Raw genomic sequence first — 27,866 nt, forward strand, 5'->3', positions numbered from 1 at the left:
CCTACAAAACCAGTAAGCGCCTGATAAAGTAACTCCATGATTGTGAGCTTCTAAACATGAATAGAGGCAGGATCCAGTGATAATCCCGCAAGATTATCCCTGATCATGATGAACTTGTCAGCATAGTACCCACGTGTTTCACGAAGTTGGTGACATGTCTAAGACTTGCATCACTCTGTTCAAAGCATTGTCAAAGTCTCCTCTCTCCTTCAACATTTTAGGAAATAAGACTATTCTTTATTATTTGTAAAGAATTGTGATAAATAGTACGCAATATGTATATGTAGAAAGAGCTTGAAGGTTGTATGCATGTATATGCAAGTTCAGGTCTGTGTGTGTGTGTGCCTGCGGTCCTCTGCATGCATAGATTAGGTTCCACACTAGCATGAATGGCATCAATAATAGAGAACATCTCTTATTAAAGGTTGTCTTTCTGTAATAACAGCAAGGATATGCCATGTTGCAAGTTGCCTTGTTATGTCTCTTGTATGCGCACGCACGCACGCACGCACGCACTCACGCATGCACGCACGCAGGCACACATGCACGCACACGAAGGGATGGGAGAAATAGATTTTTGCTCGGTTCCTCTTAACTAAGGCATTACCCACCTTATCTGATCCATAACTTGAAGCCGTTTATGTTTTTCAACGAAACTTCACATATACATTCTTCATCAGTTTAACTGGTACCTTTTGGTATTTAAAAGTTTTTCAAAATTATATTTTTTCTGTTATCCATGGAAACAATTTAGACTTTGTCTCACTCAAGGGTAGGGTTTGTTTGAGTAAAAACACATCCTAGTTGTTGATGTCATGGGTACAAGGTTTTGACCAATCCATGTCTCCCTGGCATGATATCGCTGATATTACCAACATGAGTACTAGGTGTTGACCAATCCATGTCTCCCTGGCATGATATCGCTGATATTACCAACATGAATACTAGGTGTTGACCAATCTTAATGTTCTTGGCAGATTATCGCTGATGTATTGGCAAGTTTGTATGTTCTTGGCATATTACTGGGTATCACTGATATTGCCAACATTGGTACTATGTGTTGGCCAATTTGTATGCACTCGGCATATTACCAGGTATCACTGATATTGCCAACAATGGTACTATGTGTTGGCCAATTTGTATGTTCTTGGCATATTACCGGGTATCACTGATATTGCCAACATTGGTACTATGTGTTGGCTAATTTGTATGTTCTCGGCATATTACCAGGTATCACTGATATTGCCAACAATGGTACTATGTGTTGGCCAATTTGTTTGTTCTTGGCATATTACTGGGTATCACTGATATCGCCAACAATGGTACTATGTATTGGCCATTTTGTATGTTCATGGCATATTACCGGGTATTACTGATATTGCCAATATTGGTACTATGTATTGGCCAATTTGTATGTTCTTGGCATATTACCGGGTATCACTTATATTGCCAACAATGGTACTATGTGTTGTCCAATTTGTATGTTCTTGGCATATTACCAGGTATCACTTATATTGCCAACAATGGTACTATGTGTTGTCCAATTTGTATGTTCTTGGCATATTACCGGGTATCACTGATATTGCCAACAATGGTACTATGTGTTGTCCAATTTGTATGTTCTTGGCATATTACCGGGTATCACTGATATTGCCAACAATGGTACTATGTGTTGTCCAATTTGTATGTTCTTGGCATATTACCGGGTATCACTGATATTGCCAATATTGGTTCTATGTATTGGCCAGTTTGTACGTTTCTCGCTCACCCTGATGATCGATAGGAAATTGATTTCATTCTCTCCACAGATCCATGTTTTTTTTATTCAGTTGACAGACAACAAAATCCAATGTAACTTTAATAACTTTATTTCTACATTTCTGCAAGTGTCAGTTTGGAGCTGATCACTTGTAGAGACCAAATACATGATGTCTCCCAGAGAATGGTGCTTCATAAACAGGAATCAACATCAGCAAATGCCAACAGGGCATTAACCCCTGCAAAGTCAACATCAGCAAATGTCAACAGGGCATTAACCCCTGCAAAGTCAACATCAGCAAATGTCAAAAGAAGTTAACCCCTGAACAGCTAACATCAGCGAATGTTGTGGGTTTCGCCCTTCGTATCTGTACAAGTTCCAACAGATGTTGGATGTAATTTCCTATAAGTTCTACAGTATACACAGCTGCAGATTGACATAGATCCAGAACATACTGGCAGCACAAGCATTCGGCTAAAATATAGGATAAATAGACAATGATCGTATGTAATATACACGTGGTATGTACCACACACAGCTGGGTAGCACTCTGGTTCGTCTCCAATCAGAGACTGGGTTATTTATTTGGCACGGGTTCTCTCCCTTGTTTTGCAACTCGAGCTCAAGGAGAATGAAATAACAAGTGACACTTTCCCCTTGGTAAATACAGGTGAACGGGTGTGTTGTAACAATACTTCGCTTGGTCAATATTGGAGGTATACACCAGAACCAAATGTCATTAAATATTTCAAACTTCTATCCGAGATGCATCCACTGTCGATACAGTTTCTACAATCTTGCTAATAATGTTTTGTTACGATGGAACAAAATGACAACAGGTGCCATATTTAAGGGGACGAATTTGTCCTGTTACAAACCAAATGTGACCCGATTCTCAGAAGTTATCGACAGTTCTTGGAATATTGAAACCATCGCCCAAAAAACAACTTGAAACCAACTAAAAAAACAAATTATGGTATTTGTATAGATTGTATAAAAAATCAAATTTGTCAAACAATTTGCCGTACTTGTACAGCTGTGTGATTTTATGCTTTTGCTTTGTATCAAGTTCCGCCTCCAGTATCTAGTGAAAGTTAAAGCATAAAGTTTTTATCCTTGTTGAGACTGTTGGAGAATAGGCACCTTTGATGGAAGTACATTAAAACATCCCTTATTCCCAAGGGGCTATTATTTCCAGAATCCAACCGATACCCAAGATCCACTGATTATTCAGGTACTAATACCAGCTATCATTGTTGTAGCTACTGCACCACAATAGAGGCAAATACCTTTCAGAAAACCAATCCTACTATATATACTGTCCGTTACACAATGTTGATTAAGCAATGGCACCTCTCTGCTTCAATCTGATTGGGCAACTGAATTTTTCTGCTCCAATCTGATTGGGCAATTTCAAAGTGAAACAGCATTCAGTGGATTTCAAGTATTTCCGAATAACAGAAATCGAAACACGCTGGGAATAAGGGGCGTATACATCAACTGAACACAATTCTGATGACATCCTTGACGGTGTTTCAGCTGACCAAACCCATGTTTCTGTATTTTGTACATGAAAATATAACATTCGATTGTTAATCTGAAAATATTTCAAATGCTACTGTTGAAATGTAAACATTTCCTTCTACACAGGAAATCACACAAACTCTTCTATCAGCAGCATGGGGTCCACCGACCGGAAAGCGGAACTCCATCACAATTTTCCTCCTATTTTGTGCAATCTCTGCATATCATTGGTTGATAGTTCATGAAACATGTGCATGATATGACAGCTATGCATGCATTCAGACCCTTTCATGAGTGCAGTCTGTCTACCATAGAAAATTACATACAAGATAGGATACATGTTTCAAAATATGGAAAATTGGATTTGTCAATGAGAGCGCATTGTCAAGCAGAGGATTGCACTGACACAAGACTATTGGCTGGCGTATATACAGAGTAGTAATATAAGAAAGCATAAACCAAAACAAGGTAGTTCCATTACATTTCCCTTCCCATGACTGCAGTTTTAACGGTTCATGAATAATGGCTAGAAATATATACATTCCAAACACTTTTAAAACTGAAGAATTTCATAAAGAGAAATACCATGGAGTTTTTTCTAATGAATAATTTTGTTCTAATAGCTATATCTAATCGCTTTACATGGAATCAAATTCCATAATAGTATCTGTATGGGAATTGGTAGCTGGGGAGTAGGTGACAAAATGCCATTAGAAAACAGAGTTACACATGCTCTTATGGCACTTGTCAATGGTTAAAGTTATCCAGTATCCTGTATCATGAGAAAAAGATGAGAGTAATGATGAAATATATATAGAAATAACAATAAGGTGTCAACAAATGGAATTGGGTTTGATTCCCCTCTCTACATGACCCATTAGCATCTCTGCCCATATACCTCGTTGAATTAAGTTCATGTTTCTCCTCAGTCTCGGGGATGTCTGTGTCTGTGAGAAACCTTCCTTGTCAGGTTCCGTTCATCTTCCCGAGGCAAGAGAGTTAACTGACTATAAAAGTCCAGTTTCCACCCTTGCCGAACTAGGCTAACATTATGGAGTTACGTTTTGGCTGGACTAACGAGTCTATGCATAGTCTAATCAAAAACATGCAATGAAATCGAAATCCGGTTCGTAAACTTTTGTGCAGATTTCGGTCAATTGCAGGATTTGCAAAGCATGTGCACCACCAACTCGTTGTCAACAGATATTTTTTCAAATCTTTTCATGTTTTTAATCAAGGTGCTTTTGTGATGTGATGCCCTTCGCAATGTAAGAGCCATTTATCACAATATATTCTTGATTATCGATCAGATCGTCTTGACTGGGCGCCGCCATTTTGTTTGAAACAAATGCAAGTGATACAAGAGGTGGAATCTGGTGGGTCAACAGGAGAGGCTTAGCAGGGACATAACTCATGATAACCACTGGTGGCGCTACGATAGAGCAAAGGAATTCCAATCTCGTTCGGCAAGGGTGGAAAATGGACTTTTAAAGTCAGTTAATTCTGTTGCCCCGGGAAGATGGGTACCATTGGACAAGACAGGCTTACCTTTTTTGCTAACACCTGGTGTCATCACTGATTTTCAGTGATCCATGCATATATTCACAGCTATTTTGCTTTTACGTCCATTGAAATCAGTTTGTGGGATATTCAAGACTACTTAATCTCTGGTGTTGAGGTAATTTATTTGTGATTTTATACCTGTTGGATTTGCCGGGACCAGGTTGGAGTAGCACTCTATTGCTTGTTGTAAGAGGATTGGTTGGTGAGGATTTGGGACTGGACTGATTGCACGTCATCTTGCCCAGATGGCACGGGGTGATGCTCATACTATCAACCACTGGTTTGTCTGACCCAGGTTGACTACTTACAGGCTGCGGTTTTATAGCTGGAATATTGCTGACTGGAGCATAAAACAACAAATATAAATAACTGTTGGCTTGCTGCACGTTGAGCCAAACACCAATAGGATTCTAAGTGGTCCTAAAACATCTACATGACAATGAGTTCACCGTTCTTATGGTTTAAATTTGCAGAAACTGAGGTCTGAATGGTTTTGCTCTCATAATGATCAATACGTTACAGGTTTGTGTATGCTACAATCACCCGTAAACACTGAGCCAATATTTGGTGTAGACAATAGACAGCCAATCGAGTGACAGCCTTGTTCCAGCCAGAGCAAAATGAGAGAGGATCTGACCAATCAGTGCTCAGGTAACATTATACAAATGGTTGATCGCTTGAAATAACATGTATTAAGAACAAGTGGGAATAGTTAATTTTAGCTGCCAGACTTTAATAGACCATATTTAATGTGTCTGAATAAGGTTTTATCACCAAGAGGATTGATACACAGGACAAACTTCATGGGCTCACTGTTCTGATGTCCACAATACCCAATGTCCAGAATAATGAGTGTCTTGTATACACAGGTCCAGGTAAACAGTCAACTGTTGTATACCAAGTGTTCAGTATAGTGCATGTCCACTATTACAAGGGAGTCTAAGACATTCAGGAGAAACATGACAAGAATTCAAGGAGGATGGACATGCATCACCCCCAATATCTAATGACTTATCTTGCTGCTTATCCAACCTCATTGTGGTTGTCATCAAACTATGGTCATGCTGTAATTGGTCTTGTTACCATGGTTACAGTAGAAAATGATAAAACATGATAAAAGATGAATTCTATGCTGCTATTTCAATGACATAGATCAGCAATGTGAAATACGCTTGGTTTTTGCATGGTGTGAATACATATGGGTCGCATCATCTTTCTCGGACTTGATACATATATCCAACATAACAAATATGAAACAAAGTATTTTTTATACATGATTTGGTTTAATATTCCTCTTCCAAAGCTGTAATTCCAAGCAGCACTATTTCATCAAAAGATGTTTTAAAAAGGCCAAACCAAATATATTTTTTATTTTACAGATTATTTTAGTCAGTTGTCAAGGTGCAAAATAAAATTAAAAACTCTTGAAATAATAGTTCTAACAAAAGTATGTTCAGAATCAAGCACAATATTTTTACATATTTTGTTTTACTTTTTCAAAAGGTTAGTTCATCTGCAAAAGAAGAAAATAAATTAATCTGGCTCTATGCTGACTTTCAGATTATTATACGGTCTCCTACAACAATGTATATTTTTGGTTCATGGACCTATCAGTGACATTAAATTGCTGAATCAGCTTGTTATTTCATGACACAGCAGTACCACTGTTTTGAAAGGAAGCTGCATATATACATGTTGTTCTGTTCTTAAAGGTTTGAACCTTAAATCTGAAGCTTAACATGTTAAAACTACTAACCACATACACATGTCACAGTCAGTAATACTCCAGGTATGTCACAGTGACCTGTAAACAATCTGGACCAGACAAACCAGTGACTGAAAGCATTCAAAACCACCCACCCCATCAGGGCACAATGCCATGCAAATAACCACTTCACTGATCAATTTTGGTATTAACTGTAGACTATAAACTTATGATGCCTTGAAGAGATATTGACAAGGCTAGTATCAGCACGGGTTTACAGTTGGAGACTTGGATTTGATCCCAGTAATGCTGTGTTTTGTTGGCCCATGCCAGATTAGAACTTGTGGGTTGAACATAACCTACTTCCCCATCACCTTAAGGAATATAACCTGATACAAACTATCTGGTCACATATTTGTTTTTTTTAGAAGATAACTTCTTTTTTTGAATATTCAACATGATAACCTTCTCAAGACATGAATATTTTGTAGTGACAACAGTTAACCTGAGGTGAAATCTTGTGTATGGTTGGTTCATGGAGACATTCTCATAAAAATAAATGTTCAAACTTGATAAATTGTTCCATGTGATATGTATTCCTGTAGACAAAAAAAATAGTTGATGATTTTGGACACACTGTCTTATTTTGGAATAATGTACTGAAATGATTTGATAAATGAATACACATTGGTCATTGGACATAAAAAAATATTGTAAAATATTTATGATGCGCATAACCATATTCTTTAGTGCAGGTTGCAAATAATGAATATTTGAAACAAAGCATTTTTTGAAACAAAACAATTTTATTTGATGACAACTTTAACGTATGGCAAGTCTTAATGATGAAGAGAGGTGCTGATGTTATCAATTCACTCATCTCAAATCTCTGCACCATTCTAATGGTAGAGTTAAGTCAATGGACACTAAAAACTCCAAAATAAAATACAAGTGGAATAGCTTTATACATACATCAATGAGTTATGGATCATGCACACATTAAGAATTCTCATTCTCATCTATATGAAATATTTCAATCAGCCCTGCATTTTGCAGGGTGTCATCAGCAAGATATGCTACACCTGTTGTATTTCTTAACCTCACATATTTACATAAACTTGCAATGACCCTGACCTTGGGTTTTCTTATCATGCATACAGGTCAGGTCAAGGTTACAAGGTCATAACTGGTTTATGGCAATGGTGGCGGAGAGATGGACACATACAGACTGTCTGGGTCACGGTCAATACACAGGTTTTATTTGCTGTAGTATTGACAAAATGAACGGATAGTTACTTCTTGCCACAAGTAAAATACCTACCATTTATACTTAACATATAAGGATGCTAATTTCCTCATGATATAAATTGAGTATATAATGGTCTGTTTTTGCTGTAGTGTCCTTCATTTCTTTAAGAATATGACCTGAGGACAGGTCGGGCACTCGTTGCTTTTGCCATACCGACCTTGACCATGACAATTTGACATGATAGGTCACAATACACTTTGCAGTTGTCACAGCAACGGTGAACTTTGTGATCTTTGACCTTCAGAGATTAGAACAAGCACCTGCAGACATGAAAGAGCTGGTTTTTGTATAATGTTATATGGACCTACACATGTACTAATATAACAATTCCTCAGGGGTTATGAAAACGCATGATGATACATCATAGTGACAATCCAAACACTAGTACCAGAGCACCCAGTGTGGTTGTCCACACTTGATGGCTTCGTGAAAAGCTTGTGGTGAGGCATGCAATTTGAAATAATGGACCCATATTTGGCACTTGAACAACCATCATGTACAAGTCTGGGGGGAAAGCTGATGATGTTGCGGATGAAGACGAAGCTGGGACAGCAGCTGTTGTTGCACAAACACAAGCTGTGATGGGGAGAATAACTTAGTTGCTATTGGTTACAGACAAAAATAGTGACATTTTCATGTCAAATGTTTGTCTTGAGATCAGGAAAATATCTTCATCCGATTCTTTTCCAAACAATACATGATTATACGAACATCCCCCTCCTAGCACCACCAGGGTTGTCGGGGACTGACACTCACCAAGCAGCTCCACATAGAAGTCATGTATCACATATACCCCAGTAATGCAGTTGCCATAGTTACACAATGCTTCTTGCCATCTGCGCCTGTGATGCAGTTGCCATAGTAACACAAGGTTGATTGCCACCCATATAATGAAGTTGCCATAGTTATACAAACTTGTTGCTCTCTGCCACATTTTCACAAAGTTGCTTGCCGCTCCAATAATGCAGTTGCCATAGTTACACAATGTTGAAACAATGCTGCTTTCTGTCTACATAAAACCATCTCGGAAAACAAACGCAAAAACACTTCCTCACTTGTGCATATTGAACATTTTGCTGTTGTGGGACTGTGGTACAGTACTATGGCACTTGCTTCATGCCATGTTGTTTAGTGTTGTTTCAGACGTCCATCAAACAACACTGTGCCATCACAGTACCCACAGTATCATCTGTGTTAGTATCACAGTACTTGCTGGTAGGTCATCATCTTCCCATCTGTGTGATGTCATGGACATTATCTAGATGTTTCAAGTACTCACTGAATTTGTCTTGCATATCACAGACCATGGAAACACTTCCTCCTGGTACCGTTACCATGTCACCTCCTGGTACCGTTACCATGTCACCTCCTGGTACCGTTACCATGTCACCTCCTGGTACCGTTACCATGTCACCTCCTGGTACCGTTACCATATCATCTCCTGGTACCGTTACCATATCACCTCCTGGAACCGTTACCATATCACCTCCTGGAACCGTTACCATATCACCTCCTGGAACCGTTACCATATCACCTCCGGGTACCGTTACAGTATTACATCATCACTGAGAATCACTGATGTACCATGATCACATACCATCAATATTAGAATCCTCATGAGGCAATAGAATTATCATTTCTTGGTACATCTTTCCGTTTTGGGTATCATAATATCAGTGTCATAACTGGCTACCCTGATCATATTCACATTATCATAGGGTACCAGTGTCCTGTTAGCCTCTCCCGGTAGGCGACCATTGCACCAGGTCTCCGTGGGACTTGATATAGATGGATGCCGTTACATTTTTCATTTTTGAATTTCATTTTTTGTTGAATGATACATCCGATATGAACATAAATGGTACACTGACATCTGGTTTGGTGCTGTCGTGACATCACTGTACTACATCAGAACCGATTCTCTTTGTAACACTCAAACAAGAAATCTTCCAAAAGAATTTTAAGAACCATTTATGGAACCATCCAGGTTCAGTATTTTGCATCATAAATCAAAGGATACCGTTTCCACATGTTACTGATAGTACCAAGTGGTACTTATCTTAAGGTACTATTTCAGTACCACTGTTCACAGTACCTCAACGTACCACAGTGTTTGAGTACTAGACATGTACACATTATGCATGAAGACAGCTACATTAGCAGAGTGTTGACACACCACCATCACCATCACCATCACCACCACCAGGCACAGCCGAGACTGAATTTAAGGTGACTTGGCAGCAGACGTATAGCATGCACATTAGACATTCTGCAATCGTCCATGACTTCCATCACACAAGTCATCACACACGTCAGTGTTAGGAGTCCCCATACAGTTTTACACCTTTCTTATTTCTAGCCGTTTTTTGCTCTGAAAACAGCAAAAAAGCAAGGAGTATTAGTCGCAGAGAGAGAACTAAGAAGCGCTAAGAGCAACTGGTGTCAAACAGTGCACATGCTATTCACAGCAAAAGCAGAGTCCAGCCAATCACATAGCTTGGCCAGGTTAGCTGGACCAATTGGAAACATCCATTCATTCACAGTGCTGATGTAAGAAGAGAACAGTAAGGAGGCTGGCGATTGGTCAATCAAGCAGAAAGGAAAATATATGGACCAATCAAATCCAAGAATGAGTGTAGTAAGATGTGGAGTGCTTTAAAGCAAATAGGTGACAAGTGTATGTTTTTTGGCAGGCGGGCGGGCGGACAGGCGTTTGTACAGATGGGCGGGATGGCAGGCAGTGGTGTCGTACACAGCTACAATCAAGTTCCACCGATGCTCAGACTTGGAAGCTTGGGGATAATGGACCTGGTCTGCTGAAGAGATAGAGGATACGGGTGTTAGTTCACCAACTACTGTGCCTGCGCCAAAGGTGCATGTACTTATGTGCAAGTTCAGACCCAGGTTCAAGTTCAGACTAAGTTCAGACCCAAGTTCAGGCCCAGCATTTCTGATTGCCTACATTATTTCAACCCGACTGAAAGATCGAAACAATGTTTACCATGCAAACACATTGGATTAAAAATTTTAATTTTAATGAAATTTAAACATTTATCATCATTTTCCTCCTTGTTATGATCCATCTCTTTTTGCTTTCATTTCAAGTGCAAATTTGAAACAATAATTCAGCTTGTTTACTTCATCATAAAATAACCATCTCTGATACACATAGAAACTACTCTGTAACTTGTCCTGCATCCTGTGTCTAACCACTTGCATCCCCATACCAGCTGAGGAAAACTTCAAGGGTAACAACCCATGTACAAGAATCATAAATTGAATTCTACATCATGCACTCACTACAACCATTTACTGATCTGCCCCTCAAATGGTCAGGTGAAAGATCAAGACACTTAAATATATTTTGGATACTCTTGAAGCATGACAAATGTCTTCAAATCGAAAATCTGCATCTTGCGTACTGTATACTATTTAAGTTGTATTTATTGCATCCTGAATACTCTATAAGCAGGCTTTGAATCCCAAATTTTTAAAGTAGGCAGGAACACTTGCGGCAAGGAACATTTAATTTCCATAATAATCATATCTTGTCATGTCCCAAATCCAACCACCAGTGTCTGGTCCCAACACCACATTATAATAACAACTGATCAGTGCGCACTCAAGTGTAATTTTCAGCTCCCTGAGGAGAATACAACCAAAGCTGCCTTAAATTGTATAGCTGTTCCTTATATTCAACTGTACCTGGGTCTGAACTTGTTGTCTATGGCTAACAGGGGCCGGGGGGTGAAAATCTAATTACAGTAAACACTACCAGTTGTGGGTAAAAGATCTGTTGCATGAAAAAGGTGTATGACATGAACGCAGCTGAAATTCATATTAAATTGTGCTCAGGGCATGGCTTCAAACTGACCGCTGAAAAAAATGCAAACAATCATATTGTTTATAATCACCAACTTTGTCATGATTCTCAGTCTGTAAAACCTTGGTTAGAAATTGTAAGAGTTAGATCCCCTTAATAGCCAGGGGACATAACCCCAAAATAACCATGCAGTTTTCGGTTTAATTTGTCTTGTCTAATTTATGGATATTGATGATAATATTTACACACTTAATGAGCTTGCTGTTTTACAGTGAACCTGAGGCAAATCATTTACAAACACTGATGATGTGATCTAATTTAGGAAATTGCTACCTCATCACAAGTGGCGTGCTTCTTAACTGAGGTAAATCACTACAGTGATGTGGATCTCTTTCAGGATGAGTGAGTGAGTTGGGTTTTAACGCCGCTTTTAACAGTATTACAGTTATATCATGGCGTGTCAGCTTAATGTGGGAGGAAAACCAGAAGTGATGCAGGTCTCGAACGTCTACCACTTCAGTGAAACCCAGGAGCATGGGTATGGTGCTGACAAACCTAGAAACATAATCGGGGTGAACCGGGATTCGAATCCACAATCATAGGTTTCTGGCGTGCCAAAGGGACGCAACTCTGCACAGCAAATCTCAGCGCCTTAGACAACTGGGCCATCCATGACCCCGAGGTCACATGTGAAGAGACAGACTAACTAAACATCTATTCTGCTGAAAACATGTTCACGTTATATTATGTTATAATTATATTAATACTTCATGGACTTTCAGAATAGTTGAAAACTAATCTAAGACTTATGGCCTTTTGGAAACCATTGAGAATCATGACAGTTGAGAGTTATCTCCCTTGAATCATGAATCAAGGAATGGTGTAAATGTATAAGTTTGTCAAATGTTTTTTATGGCCTTTTGGTAACCAATGAGAATGATGGTAGGTGAGAGTTATCTCCCTTTTGTCATAAATCAAGGAATGAATTAAAACTACTGGTAATATTTGTTCTGGACAGTGTGATCTATGGCCTATTCATTACCAATGAGGATGGTGATGAGAGTTGTCTCCCTTGTTTCATGAATCAAGAGTATTTGTTCAAGTGAGATTAATGGTAACAGTGACTCCGATGGTTGGGGAGAGTTATCTCCCTTCCTTTCTCTTCGGTCTCTGTAAGATGCAAACAATCTGGCCATGCACGTCATCAGCAACAACGCAAGCAACGTTTACAACAACGATTCAAACAACACAAGCAACAGTGTGGTGATGGTGATGCAGGACAAAATGGAGAAGCTCACTGAAGGCATAGGAAATAACAATTAAATGTCAGACATCAGTCAAGCGATTATTTCATAGCTAACCTGAATGATCATATTTCTGTTCCTGCTGAAGAACATATCTCCTTAGGTAATCCACATGTTCAAATATGTATATAATAATTTTACACCTGGAGAATTTAACCTGATTTGTCAAGGTAAGCTATTTACACATGTCAGATTACCTAACAACTTTAGTGAAATACGTCCATCATTGAATGTCAGGAGACATTCATCCATACTCATCTTCTTGGAATATTATTCAAAAGCTGCTTGAATTTCAAAAGAAATACTCCTTGTGTACTTCACAACCTGATACAAACACCCATTGTATTTTATTCAACATGGAGAGGTATTCAATTCTACTAACATGAGAACAGCAGACATATTCACAGCAAAGTAGGTCTCTAGTTATAAAAATGTCTATTCAAAAATATGTTCTACTCCAAGAGAAAGGAAACACTTCAACTGTGCCCCAAATACAATATTGGTTCTACTGCCAACAGAGTGGATCCAGTGCCTATTTCAAAATTCTAAATGCCAATAGACTGCAGGTATATCTGTAAACAAATCTATTTCAAAGGGAGTGAATACATTTTTATCAGACATTTCTATCTCGAACTCTTATTGTCAGTCACCTGGATATGCAAGTTTTGTTGTCAGCCTTTTCATCATCATTTTCATTGTAAATATTGATCTGTGTGCTTACCATCTCCAAAAATAACTACCATTGAGCGAATAAAAATTCACCTATATATAATTTTTGCTATGTGCTTCCCAATACCAGGGAACTATCCTTATCCTATATATTCATCTATTTCCAAATTAATGTTTTTCAACGAAATCAAAACATACAGAATGTGTAGAAACAAAACAACTTTAATTTGTATCATCTGCAGAATATCACACAAATGTGGTCACTCTACAGCAAAAATATAATATTAATACACAAATAAATAGCATAATGAATACAGGCATAATATTTTGATAAAGAAACATAAACACATTCATAGAATAACAAAATTCTTGTAATATAATACACAAAAAAATGCTGTTAAGGAAATAAAGATTGAGAAAATCTATTTCAAATAACAAAAAGTAAAAGTTCAAAACAAAAAAACTGGTAAACTTTGTGTAAACGTAACTTTATGTGTATCTGTGTTTTAATGTTGGGTTTTTACAAATGCTATATTCTACATAATATTGTTGTCACACATGTCCTATTGAAAACACAGAAAGTCTGACATATAAACTAAACTAAAAGAAGGGTTCTTATATTATTATAAACATAATAAAAACAAACATAATATATTTTGCTTTCCAAATATTAATTTTCTCAATCTATATTTGAAAACGTATAAATGTGGGAACTTGGCATAACATTTTAATAAAACATGAGCTTCCCAAAACAGTAGCTAGAAAACAGAAGGACAAAAAGGGTGGTTTTTGATGACACAAACAAAGTTATAACAAGCGGTTTGCAAATAGACAATGGTGAAATTAATATCAAGATGCGTTTAAAGACTTGTGCAAAAACTGAAAAAAATGGTCATGGAAATAGTACCTGTATTTAAATTTCAACATATTAAATATGAACTGATAACTACCTGTCAGTATCTGGGACGTCATCAATTACTAGGACAATATGCAACAGATTCCAAAGGTAATAAAATGAAAACAAACTTAATAAAACTTGCATTTTATCACAAACGATTCTTGATTAATGATTTTTTATTCATTTAACAATAAATATGAAATGATAACAAGGAATTAAATCTTGACTATGAAATATAAAGTGAACTGATGTGAAAGGATTGTGTGGATGTGACTGTAATACTGCGAGATTATCACATTAACAATGAACATTATAACATAATGAAAACAGTAAATATCATGTAATGAACTCTGTCTTGCACAAGGAAATTCCAGACTTCCGAAACATGCACATTTAAGAAAAAAGGTCTCAGAATGGTAAACCTGTTGGTTAGACAGATGCTACAAATTGATGATGAAAGCCCAATTTCAAAGTCGAAAATCAAACTCCTACACCCTAGTCTCGCAAGCTACTTTCAACACATGCATCCTCGGTATATGCTATCATGATCAACAATGGAGCATGACTGAATGTTACTATACTAACAACTATTGATTCTATGTCACATCAGTGTTGACAATCTAGACTATCATATAAGGACACACAATTGATATATTTACAGGAAATATTATCATAATCAAGGAATCGACACTAGGATACCTGATTAGGAAACTATTGGCACGCTTATATATATTACAAATATTTACAATTTAAAACTTAACAATACCCTCACTTGTTGCACCTCCGGTCTGCATGTACAAATCTTTCCCATATTATGAATATATTCTTCAATATATCTTACCAATCATAGACCCTTCCCAAAATGGGCCAATCAAGAGGTTCTTCGTCAATTTAACACCCTCTTAAAATTCATCGTACAGAAAAACCAGTCAACTGACAATATAAGCTTGTCTACTCAGAGTACAAAGTAACATGTACTGAAATGAACACATTCATTTTTTAGATTCATACCAACATACCAACTTTTTGATGAATACGGCAAGAATGGTATAATATCTAACACTTTATTAAGAACAAGAATGTCTTTTCAGACGAGGAAGTATACGATTCATGTTTGAGTAGGTCAAAAATCAGAAACTTGAAAATTTACACGTTTTGATTTCAACCAACAGAAAATTGGATAGTGAATATATGCTTAAATTTGCAAACATTCAAACATTAGTACAGATCAATATATTCAGGAAAGTCACGTACATATTCAGAATTTGAATATCAAATTAGCTAAAATGTGACTATTTACAAATGTTTAAGGTCTTGTATTTACACAAATTACAATTTCAACTCCTCCTAGACCTATGACGAGAAGGGAATGGCTATTAACACACTTGGTGAGCCTATAGGTCGAGTCAACATGTAGGTCCCATGAAAACCAACATTTAGCTTCTTTATATGCGAAAAAATGTCTGAAGTGAAAAAAGTATGATCTTCCCCCATTCCTGTCTCCCAGAGACTTTAGAAAACCTTAATTTTTGTGGTTTACTAATTTAATTTGATTGTAAACTGATACCAAAATGAAATAACTATTACTATTTTGAATAATAGCTTATCAAATGCATTGAATTTAGTCTGGACTGCAATCTTCTAAAAAAAAGGACACTTCTCAGAAGTAAATACCGTATTCGATGTAATAAGCGTCCATCTCTAAAAAGCGTCCACGGGGATATTTGCTAATATATTGGCTAGTGAACAATCCCAATTAGCACCCCTTCCGATTGATCAATGTACACAAGACTTATTTATCGTGTATAAAACGCACTCGTGTGTTATATGCACCTTTTAATTATGGGCAATTAATTTCTCGAAAATATACCTGTCATGTATAATACGCACAGACATTTCTTCTGTATCATTTCAGGCTGTCAGCATAAACCACAAAATTTACGATTTTTCAACTCTTTTTTTTCTTCTCTCACTGAAATTTTCTAATAAGAGCCCCCTATTTCTAATTTTGAGAGCGCCCTGGGTGCTTATTACATCGAATATGGTGCATACATTACTGTAGAAATACTAAACATGCTCCACTTATTACAATTTATTTTCCCTAATAAACTGACCAATCAAAATCACTTTTTCCCAAATGAAATAGAACTAGTTAGTTTATTTATATTAGTTTTTATTCCAACCAATCCCAGGTAATTTAGGTGCACAAATCTGTACACCATAAAATATGTGTGGCCTTTGAGGCCATGGTTATGCCATCTATCTCTTAAAAAATTGACATTTTCAGTGGTCAAAAAAGGGCCCTACCATAGCTTGTCCTTTGAGTACATGTATATTATTTTTCACCGAGTTAAATCTGTGACCCTTTCAATCAGTTTAACGGCTTAAGAAGGAATAAGAAGAAAACAACCAGCGTTATTTCTTGTCCGTAATGGCTGCTTTTAGGTCCATTCTATTGTTATTATTTTCCAACTAAAAGTCCAAGTAATATTAAAAGGCTGGCCATAGGAACAACAAAACCAGGAACAATCTCTTCCAAATCGGTAAAAGACGAGCCCTCAATTCTTCAATGTCCCTCGTCTAAGAACCTGTTGTTGAGAAATCTAATTTTACAGTTTTAAAATATCTTTAAAGACAACAGTTCTGATTATATTATGTTGTGAGGCCAAACTTTTTCATTTCTTAAATAATTATAATTTTTTTAGAAACTTCCTGGTTGGCAGGTGGGGAAAATTAAAAAAGATACCAAAAAAATTTCCTGTTTTTGAAAAAGTTTGTTTAGCCAGTCTTGCAGTTTTACATGCTGGTATTGTATATACTTTCTGTTTAAGACAAATATGCATCTGGCAGGATAAAAACGATTTTTTTATAGTGTTTTCCCCAATATTTTAGGGTCAGAGAAAGAAAAGTATCGCCTGAGAAGCTAAATGTCTTGTTTCTGGCCGCTGCAGTGAAACAGAAGTGTGAATGAGCAACAACAGTAGTGGACAATGGTCAGTGCTTAAACCCAGCTGACCAGGTGCTGGGGAGAACGGGAAGAAGTCTTACTTTCTTCCGGGTCCCACTTAAAAATTCCTTGTACATATCGGAGCGTAGGTAGCGGCTGTAGCTGTCGCTCTTCATCAGCTTGAATATATGGTCCTGCAACAGACAACGATGATGGCAGGTCAGTGAGTGAGTGTGTGTGAGTCAGTATTAATGCTGCTTGAACAGTATTCCAGTTACATCACAGTGTGTCAGCATAATGTCGGAGGCAGGTCTCAGATATCTACCACTTTGGTGAAACCCACAAGCAAGGGTATGGTGCTGACAAACCTAAAAACATAATCGGGGAGAACTGGCATTCGAACCCATGATCATAGTTTTCTGTCGTGCCCAAGAGAGGGCAAATCTGTACAGCCAATTGGGTGCCTTAGATGACTGTGCCACCCGTGCCCCCGGTCAGTGAATGATTTTTTTATTTTTTTTGGTTGTTGTTTAACGCCACACTCAGCAATATTCCGGCTATATGACGGCGGTCTGTAAATAATCGAGTCTGGACTAGACAATCCACTGATTTACATCACGAGCATCGATCCACGCAATTAAGATACAACCAAGTCAGCAAGTCTGACCACCCAATCCCGTTAGTCGCCTCTTACCACAAGCATAGTTGCCTTTTACGGCAAGCATGGGTTGCTGAAGACCTAGTCTACCTCGGATCTTCACGGGTTGGTCAGTGAAAGAGTTGTGATGGTGAGTTATTGTTTTGGAGATGTTCCTGAACCATCACATAAATCCGTTATCAATGGATAGTGTTATGGATGCGATAAACAAATCCGATAAAACTTGGTATCACGATTGATAAGTATGCAAATGAGGTCTTCTATCAGGAACTACTTTCAATGAACTCTTTACATAGATGCGAAAATCGTTGCATATAAATAAAATTGACAACTTCCTTTCCATTTTCATAAGAAATCTCTGCCAATCTGTTATATGATTCCGACCATATTATGAGCATGTGTTTATGAATCACTATCAAATAGTAACATTTCCATAAGTTCTTTTAGGCTTCCAGATGTTCGAGTGCTGATGTAAACAAACACAGCTGCAAGTCATTTGGAACTATATATGACATGGTGTGTGTGTGTGTGTGTGTGTGTGTGTGTGTGTGTGTGTGTGTGTGTGTGTGTGTGTGTGTGTGTGTTCACCTGGACTTTGTAATCAAAAGTTATTTCAAAAGTTACATATTAGTTGCTGGGGATTTAGAACTATCCCTCCCCAAACTCACCTGAGCTTCATCGAAGCAGAATCGTGTGGGACTATTTTCTACCCTGCGTCTAACCAGCTCCATCACCTGGCAGTCGACATTCACGGGGTTGTGTGCACCGGGCGCCAAGAACTCACTGGAACAGACAACACAATATATAGTTCACGTGAGTAGAAAGATCCTACAAAACCCCCTTCTTATCCAGACATTAACTTCCCAGTGAAGTGGCCCTAACTACCAAATAATGAAGTTATTCCTCTTTGTATACAGTAATAATCCAGAAGGATGGGTTTCCATATCAACAATGTGTAGGATGAGAAGGTTCTGCTGCCTCAAAAAGCCAAGCATCCCACATTTAGACTGGGTGGTCAAATTTTGCAGTGTTCACCAGACGTTACCATCCATGAAGGCTGGTCAGATTTTCACACAGAGAGGTAATGTATCGACTAAAAGATCTGATTGTGTTAAGATTGTAGTCATCTTAGAGTTCACTGGTTCTGCTTGCAACAAGAGGAGGTGCTCCGGCCAATGAGTGCTCCTATTATATTGGGTGACCAACAAAGATGGCAACCACCATGTTCTGAGGAGGCAGAACTGTGCTTTACAAACTTTGACACAACATTCAACGGAAATGGCTATCTGAAAAGACATGTATTAACACTAGCAGGGGAAAACTGGGTACAAAGTGTTCCTGTTAGTTTAATATAGAAATATATTCACCTCCAGAGTGAGGCAAAATAATCTCAAACCCACCTAAACATTTCGTGCACCTTCTTATTCACCTCCCGCATCGGAAGTCCCTTTAATTCCTGACATGCCAGCCAGAATCTGTAACACAATCACACACACATGACCTACTGACAACAAGGTCTTACTGGCACCTTAAAATTGTCGAAATCATGAAAAAATTATTTCAATTCCTTTGTTTGATAGGCATTACTTAGAAGTTGACGGATGACAAGGTAGACACAATTTTATGGATAACAACTTCTTTAATACTGTAAAAAGCGATGTTCCGGTATAGATCCTTATACCATTGTCAAGCCAATGGCTTGTTTGGCTTGACAACAGTATAAGGATATATAGCACTATCCACTAGACCACGGAGGCTGTCTTTCTCTTATGAATAACTGTAAGTAGTGCTTATTGTCTATTTGATGTAAATAGTACTCATAGTCTATCTGATGTAAGTTGTTTTGTTTGTTTGTTGTTTTATGCAATTACTCAGTAATATTTCAGCTATGTGAGGGTGGTCTGTAAATAATCAAGTCTGGACCAGACAATCCAGTGATTGACAACATGAACATCGATCCACACAATTGGGATACAATGACAATTGGGATACAAAGACAATAAACCATGTCAGCTAGCCTGACCACCTGATCCCATTAGTCGCTTCTTACGACAATCAGAGTCGTCTGTTATGGCAAGCATGGGTTGCTGAAGACCTATTCTACCCCAGATCTTCACAGGTCCTGATGTAAGTAGTATTTATAGTCTGTTTGAGTTAAGTAGGACTTATTCATATGAAGTAAGTAGAACTTATAGTCTATTTGAGGTAAGTAGTACTCAGAGTAAAAGGTCAGCAGTTATGCCCCACAAACTGCAGATAACACTAAGAAGTCACACATATACTTACTTTAAATTTTCACCACTAAATTCTTTGTCTAAAAATTTGCTGAACTGGTCCCTCCCTGCTGTGTCGTTGAGTAGTTCCTCCACAGAGAACGCCCACCTCTTTACTCGGCGTTGGGGGATGTCACGACCGCTTCTGTCAATAGGAACGGCACATGAAGGAAGCAAACAAGTTTGGGACTCCCAGAAGCAACCTCTATTATTGCTTGCACCAATTTTTTCCAATCAGATTTGGTTTCCATGACAATCATATGTGGAAACTACTTGTGCCATTTCTCCCATGTATGCAGATGATAGGACGAAACATGTTGTTGGCAGGCTAGTGTGTGGTTGGGTCTAAGAAATATTCCAATTTTGCACTTTGATTTTTATTGCAATGACGGCATTTACACTTCAGTAACACTAACATCTATGCCAATTGTCAATATATTTCGACAAAAAATAGCTGATTAATATTCATTAATGGTTTCGAAAATATGGCCGCCATGTTTAACATGGGCACAAAATCCGGTAAGCAAATTAAAAAACCCCGAAACAACATAACTAAGATCATTTACGAAAATTTTCAACTAGGCCTTGTAGTTTCAAGTGGAATGTAGAAAATACGGCGACACTAGAAAAAGATAGGTATGTGAAGGTCAAAGAGTCGTAAAGGTATCAAAAATCAAACTATGTCATGAAAGATATATTATTTCGAAAAGCATATCAAATTTCATAATGATACATGCATAAACTGCTGAATAAAGGTCCAAATGACAATTTCAGTATGGTTGCCATCTATAAAATCGGATTGGAATTCTGTGAGCACTTTTGACAGACATCATAGCTGGGACCATTCATCCCAAGGTGCTGGGACAAGCTCATGCACATCATACGTATTCCCTCAATTTCTAACTTGAATCAAAATTCCATTGATGACATCATACACTACTGAGAGTCTGTTGCAATGCAGTGATATCATAGTTTAAAGAATGTTGCATGACTATTCACTTTTGCCGTAAGCAATACATGTTGGAAAATGGGAATTAATTCCATCTCGTCTGATATATGTAACACCATATCTTTAACCATAAATCTATGACCCTCGTTTCACTGCTTCATATTGGCAATATATTGACTAACGTTATATCGTTAAAACATGACAGTTGAAGTTGCGCAGTGAATACAAAATCCCATCAGCCAAATTTCCGCTAAATCAGCACTGGTCTTGGCCTTTGGGTTACTTGAAATATTTTTAGATTATGACTTAACAAACAAGGTTTAACTCTACATGATTGTTTTTTATCACTGCACGAAGCAACATGTATATGAAGGCAGCTGGTAAATAATCAAGTCTGCACCAGACAATCCAATAAGTTGCCTGTTAGGCCTAGTTTACTGGCAACCTGTTTGCAGCAGTAATCCCATAGGTTCACTGTCATTAACAGCAGACACATTCAGCTTCCCACATCATGTTGGTTGGTTGGTTGATTTGTTGTTTAACGCCGCACTCAGCAATATTCCAGTTATATGACGGCGGTCTGTAAATAATCGAGTCTGGACCAGACAATCTAGTGATTAATATCATGAGCATCGATCCACATAATTGGGATCAATGACATGCATCAACGAAGTCAGCGAGCCTGACCACCCGATCCCGTTAGTCGCCTTTTACGACAAGCAGAGTCACCTTTTACGGCAAGCATGGGTTGCTGAAGACCTATTCTACCCCGGAATCTTCACGGGTCCCAATATCATGTATTTTATCATAAGGAAAATGAACTTACAATGATTTTTCTGTCTCCCAGAATTCCATGTTATCTGAGATCCAGGGGTTGGTTGGATCGGGGCTGGTTATGAAGGCATCGTATTCTGCGTATTGCTCATAGTAAGCCATGTAACTGAAACAGGACAATGAAAGATGCTTTCATCATTTAAACAAATTCTGTTCTACAGTTTATCAGTCCAGTTTTCAACGACTACTCTATATTCTCTGTAAATAATAGAATAATTTTTACAAGACAGATTGTATGGGCCTAACTCAAAAACATATTCACAGATTAAACATTTAGTCTTATGATTACATTATTACAAAGTCAAGATATTGAGGAGTTATCTCCCTTTGATAAAAATCCTAATGTGTTCCATAATTGTGAAAGACTGTTTCCATCAATATTTTATTCTTTGTGGACGATACCTTTCAGTGACTTTTGATATTTTCACTCTTCTTTTCTCTAATTTCCTTCGTAGAGCATCAATCTGAAAAAGAGAAGCATCAACATATAAAATTGCAATATTCAGCTCATGGATTCAAAATAGAGAAATATACAAAACTTAACAGCTAATTATTCTAATTATTTATCACATCTTACAGTTAAGAAAATATATCCTTTAAAGCCTCTAATGGTGAACATGATTGAAATTTGAATTAAAGTTTTATTTTGAAGAGAGAAAAAAAAGAATCTGAAATGCTTGATGGGTTGAGCACACAGCACTTACCTCCCTTCGTATGGAGTCTGTGGGGTTATGAAGATCAGCCTCAGAGACACTGGGGCTTATTCTGCCCCCAGGGACTGCGTAATTAGGCTGCAGAGAAACACGATTTGTAGTCCTCATATCCTTAACAGGCAGAAAAACACTTAACACTTTAGAAACATCTTAGCATGAACATGGTAATCAAACATTGCAGAAACATCCTAGGAAAATACAAACAAGATAATCAACATTATCAACAAAATACATTTGTTTTTTTGTCTGTTAAACACGGCACTCTCAGCAATATTTCAGCTATATGATGGCGATCTGAAAATAATCATGTCTGGACAGGAGATCAACATTTAAGAAACATCTTAGGAAAATATGAACATGGTAATCAACATTTAAGAAACATCTTAGGAAAATACGAACATGGTAATCAACATTTTAGAAACATCTTAGGAAAATATGATAAACATTTAATAGAAAATCCTGAAAGAATATATCAATTTAGCAAATAGATGAAATTGACATTTCATTCTGGTATAATATATTGTACCTTGCCATTTATAAGTCTTAATATAATATATGCATACCTTAAAATAATATAGAAGGAGCATATTCTTAAAGGGGTACTAGGTTCAGACAAATTTGTAGTCCTTGATTCATTCAAGTAATTTGAAGTGTGTGTGTGTGTGTGTGTGTTAGTGTGTGTGTTAGTGTGTGTGTTAGTGTGTGTGTGTGTGTGTGTGTGTGTGTGTGTGTGTGTGTGTGTGTGTGTGTGTGTTCGAGGGCACCTATAAGATGCCTGTACACTGCGGCACACACATTAAAATGGGCTGTGTGTGTGTTTGAGGTACACCTAGAATGTGCCAATATGCCACTGAGGGTACCACTTGTAAGATGTGGGGTGGGGTGGGGTTGTGTGGGGTCTCACACCTGTGCACACCCCTTGTGCTCCCTGGCTCTGCCAGTGCTTGTAACACATTTATCTGTACCGCTATCTGCACCTTCATGTGTCACACAACCTCCTCCCAAGCCTCTGCAGGCAGTTTGACTGAGCAGCAGAGGCTGGGGAAATGGCAAGAGTATTCCTGGGGCAGTGCATGCTGACCCCTCCGCACTCTCCTGAGACAAGCCTCCAGGGAGGCCATTGCTGCCATGAACCTCTGATCCTGCGACGTAGGCTCTTTGTCCTTGGGGCATGGCTTACCCTCAATGATAGGATCAACGTCAGGGAGGGAAGGGGAGGAGGAGGAGGAGGAAGAGAGAGGGAGGGAGATATAGCTTACCATCAATGACAGGCTTACTGTCTGGGAGGATATAGCTTACCATCAAAGATAGGCTCCCTGTCTGGGGGATATGGCTTACCATCAATAATGGTCTTCCCGTCTTGGAAGATATAGCTTACCATCAATGACAGGCTTACTGTCTGGGGGATATGGCTTACCATCAATGATAGGCTCATTGTCTGGAGGATATAGCTTACCCTCAATGACAGGATCCCTGTCTCGATGGGGATATGGCTTACCATCAATGATAGGCAGACCATCAAAGATAGGCTCTCTGCCTGGGGGGATATAGCTGACCATCAGAGATAGGCTCTCTGTCTGGGGGGAAAATGGCTGACCATCAAAGATAGGCTGACCAACAAAGATAGGCTCTCTGTCTGGGGGGATATGGCTGACCATCAAAGATAGGCTGACCAACAAAGATAGGCTCTCTGTCTGGGGGGATATGGCTGACCATCAAAGATAAGCTCTCTGCCTGGGGGGATATGGCTGACCTTTAAAGATAAGCTCTCTGCCTGGGGGGATATGGCTGACCATCAAAGATGGGCTCTCTGTCTGGGGGGATATGGCTGACCATCAAAGATAGGCTCTCTGTCTGGGGGGATATGGCTGACCATCAAAGATAGGCTCTCTGTCTGGGGGGATATGGCTGACCATCAAAGATAGGCTCTCTGTCTGGGGGGATATGGCTGACCATCAAAGATAAGCTCTCTGCCTGGGGGGATATGGCTGACCATCAAAGATGGGCTCTCTGTCTGGGGGGATATGGCTGACCATCAAAGATAGGCTCTCTGCCTGGGGGGATATGGCTGACCATCAAAGATAGGCTACCTGTCTGGGGGGATATGGCTGACCATCAAAGATAGGCTCTCTGCCTGGGGGGATATGGCTGACCATCAAAGATAGGCTCTCTGTCTGGGGGGATATGGCTGACCATCAAAGATAGGCTCTCTGCCTGGGGGGGATATGGCTGACCATCAAAGATAGGCTACCTGCCTGGGGGGATATGGCTAACCATCAAAGATAGGCTGACCATCAAAGATAGGCTCTCTGCCTGGGGGGATATGGCTAACCATCAAAGATAGGCTCTCTGTCTGGGGGGATATGGCTGACCATCAAAGATAGGCTCTCTGCCTGGGGGGATATGGCTAACCATCAAAGATAGGCTGACCATCAAAGATAGGCTCTCTGCCTGGGGGGATATGGCTGACCATCAAAGATAGGCTCTCTGTCTGGGGGGATATGGCTGACCATCAAAGATAGGCTGACCAACAAAGATAGGCTCTCTGTCTGGGGGGATATGGCTGACCATCAAAGATAGGCTGACCAACAAAGATAGGCTCTCTGTCTGGGGGGATATGGCTGACCATCAAAGATAAGCTCTCTGTCTGGGGGGATATGGCTGACCATCAAAGATAGGCTCTCTGCCTGGGGGGATATGGCTAACCATCAAAGATAGGCTGACCATCAAAGATAGGCTCTCTGCCTGGGGGGATATAGCTGACCATCAGAGATAGGCTCTCTGTCTGGGGGGAAAATGGCTGACCATCAAAGATAGGCTGACCAACAAAGATAGGCTCTCTGTCTGGGGGGATATGGCTGACCATCAAAGATAGGCTGACCAACAAAGATAGGCTCTCTGTCTGGGGGGATATGGCTGACCATCAAAGATAAGCTCTCTGCCTGGGGGGATATGGCTGACCTTTAAAGATAAGCTCTCTGCCTGGGGGGATATGGCTGACCATCAAAGATGGGCTCTCTGTCTGGGGGGATATGGCTGACCATCAAAGATAGGCTCTCTGTCTGGGGGGATATGGCTGACCATCAAAGATAGGCTCTCTGTCTGGGGGGATATGGCTGACCATCAAAGATAGGCTCTCTGTCTGGGGGGATATGGCTGACCATCAAAGATAAGCTCTCTGCCTGGGGGGATATGGCTGACCATCAAAGATGGGCTCTCTGTCTGGGGGGATATGGCTGACCATCAAAGATAGGCTCTCTGTCTGGGGGGATATGGCTGACCATCAAAGATAAGCTCTCTGCCTGGGGGGATATGGCTGACCATCAAAGATAAGCTCTCTGCCTGGGGGGATATGGCTGACCATCAAAGATGGGCTCTCTGTCTGGGGGGATATGGCTGACCATCAAAGATAGGCTCTCTGTCTGGGGGGATATGGCTGACCATCAAAGATAGGCTCTCTGTCTGGGGGGATATGGCTGACCATCAAAGATAGGCTCTCTGTCTGGGGGGATATGGCTGACCATCAAAGATAGGCTCTCTGCCTGGGGGGATATGGCTAACCATCAAAGATAGGCTCTCTGTCTGGGGGGATATGGCTAACCATCAAAGATAGGCTCTCTGTCTGGGGGTATATGGCTGACCATCAAAGATAGGCTGACCAACAAAGATAGGCTCTCTGTCTGGGGGGATATGGCTGACCATCAAAGATAGGCTCTCTGTCTGGGGGGATATGGCTGACCATCAAAGATAGGCTCTCTGTCTGGGGGGATATGGCTGACCGTCAAAGATGGGCTCTCTGTCTGGGGGGTACATGGTGTACCACCACTACTGTTGGGGTTACATCCTTGATGAGAGGCAGGAGATGGCTACTACAGCTGACTGATCGGGAGAGGGTGCGGGCAATTAGTGGGGGCCTATTCCAACCTGTAATCCAAACTTGGTAACTGGTATTTGAAACAACTAAAGTAGGATGAGTAAATGTAAAATAAACTGCCATGTAAACGTGTGTTTGTATGTGTCTACGAGTGTTTGCCAAAAGTAAGAAAAGTTAATACGTACCAGGCTTCCTACTCTTGTGATCTTTGAGTGGCGGTTCATGCGGCAAGCCTTTTTAATGTCCACCTCTGTCGTATTGACACAACCAGGCTGAAACACACACGTTTCTTACAATCAGAAGAATTTCCACTTTTTGTTTAATGCCGCAATCAGCACTTCTACAGCTATATGAGCATATTTTACGCTGCCTTCAGCACTATTCCAGCAATATCATGGCAGGTGGACACAAGAAATGGGCTGCATACGTTGTACCCATGTGGGGAATCAAACTTGAGCCTGCAGTGTGATGAGCGAATGCTTTAACCACTTGGCCACCCCACTGCCCCTCCAGCTAATTGATGGCGGCTTGTAATCGAATGATATCGAGCAGCATCCCACGCCATCGGGGTATGACGAACCGAGCTCCCTATGGAGTGAACATAAATGTGTACTCTCCCAAAATAGAAATGCACAAGGGGTAACACTATTTTCAAAAACTTAGTGGATGGAAAGTATTCCATTGTGGACTGTCAAATAAAAAATATGATCTAAATTTTCTTTTTGACTGATACAGTGTCACAAAACAGTTGTATTGTCTTTGATAGAGTTAATTTCGATGACAATTGCATAACTTGTTTTCTTAGTTTTCTTAGAGAATTTGTGACAGGTATCTTTGGCAATGTATTCTACCCTGGTGATACTGGAAATATTTGGAATGTTTGGAAGTTTGCTCAAACTCACAAGAGAGTATCATGTCTTTTGACGGACACATCATTTTTACAAATCATAGAGTTAACAAAGTAAATTTTGAAAAGCGTCATGCCATGATTAATACCGTAATAGACGTAATAAGTGCCCAGGGTGCACTCAAAATTAGAAATAGGGGGCTCTTTATTGGAACAG

General features: G+C 39.3%; 1 protein-coding gene across 3 annotated transcripts in view; it reads right to left on the minus strand.

The window, feature by feature from the left end:
• Positions 1 to 1,941: 1,941 nt before the first annotated feature.
• The window catches only part of LOC139444305 (regulator of G-protein signaling 7-like), a 148,008-nt gene continuing 122,083 nt past the window's right edge, over positions 1,942 to 27,866 (minus strand). Inside the window, exons 8-16 of one of the 3 annotated variants that reach the window (XM_071225240.1) lie at positions 26,988 to 27,074; positions 22,920 to 23,039; positions 22,618 to 22,679; positions 22,208 to 22,321; positions 20,446 to 20,577; positions 19,560 to 19,634; positions 18,828 to 18,942; positions 17,603 to 17,695; positions 1,942 to 10,231 (exon numbers count right to left, since the gene is read on the minus strand). In XM_071225240.1, coding sequence (XP_071081341.1) covers positions 10,199 to 10,231; positions 17,603 to 17,695; positions 18,828 to 18,942; positions 19,560 to 19,634; positions 20,446 to 20,577; positions 22,208 to 22,321; positions 22,618 to 22,679; positions 22,920 to 23,039; positions 26,988 to 27,074 — 831 coding nt within the window. In that variant the 3' untranslated portion in view covers positions 1,942 to 10,198. Of the gene's footprint in view, positions 10,677 to 16,718; positions 17,696 to 18,827; positions 18,943 to 19,559; positions 19,635 to 20,445; positions 20,578 to 22,207; positions 22,322 to 22,617; positions 22,680 to 22,919; positions 23,040 to 26,987; positions 27,075 to 27,866 lie in introns of those variants that run through there. The other 2 variants (XM_071225239.1, XM_071225241.1) reach the window with 2 other exon arrangements.

Source organism: Haliotis cracherodii, unplaced genomic scaffold (assembly GCF_022045235.1).
Source record: "Haliotis cracherodii isolate W230 unplaced genomic scaffold, xgHalCrac1.p SCAF_5, whole genome shotgun sequence".
Lineage (NCBI taxonomy): Eukaryota > Metazoa > Mollusca > Gastropoda > Lepetellida > Haliotidae > Haliotis > Haliotis cracherodii.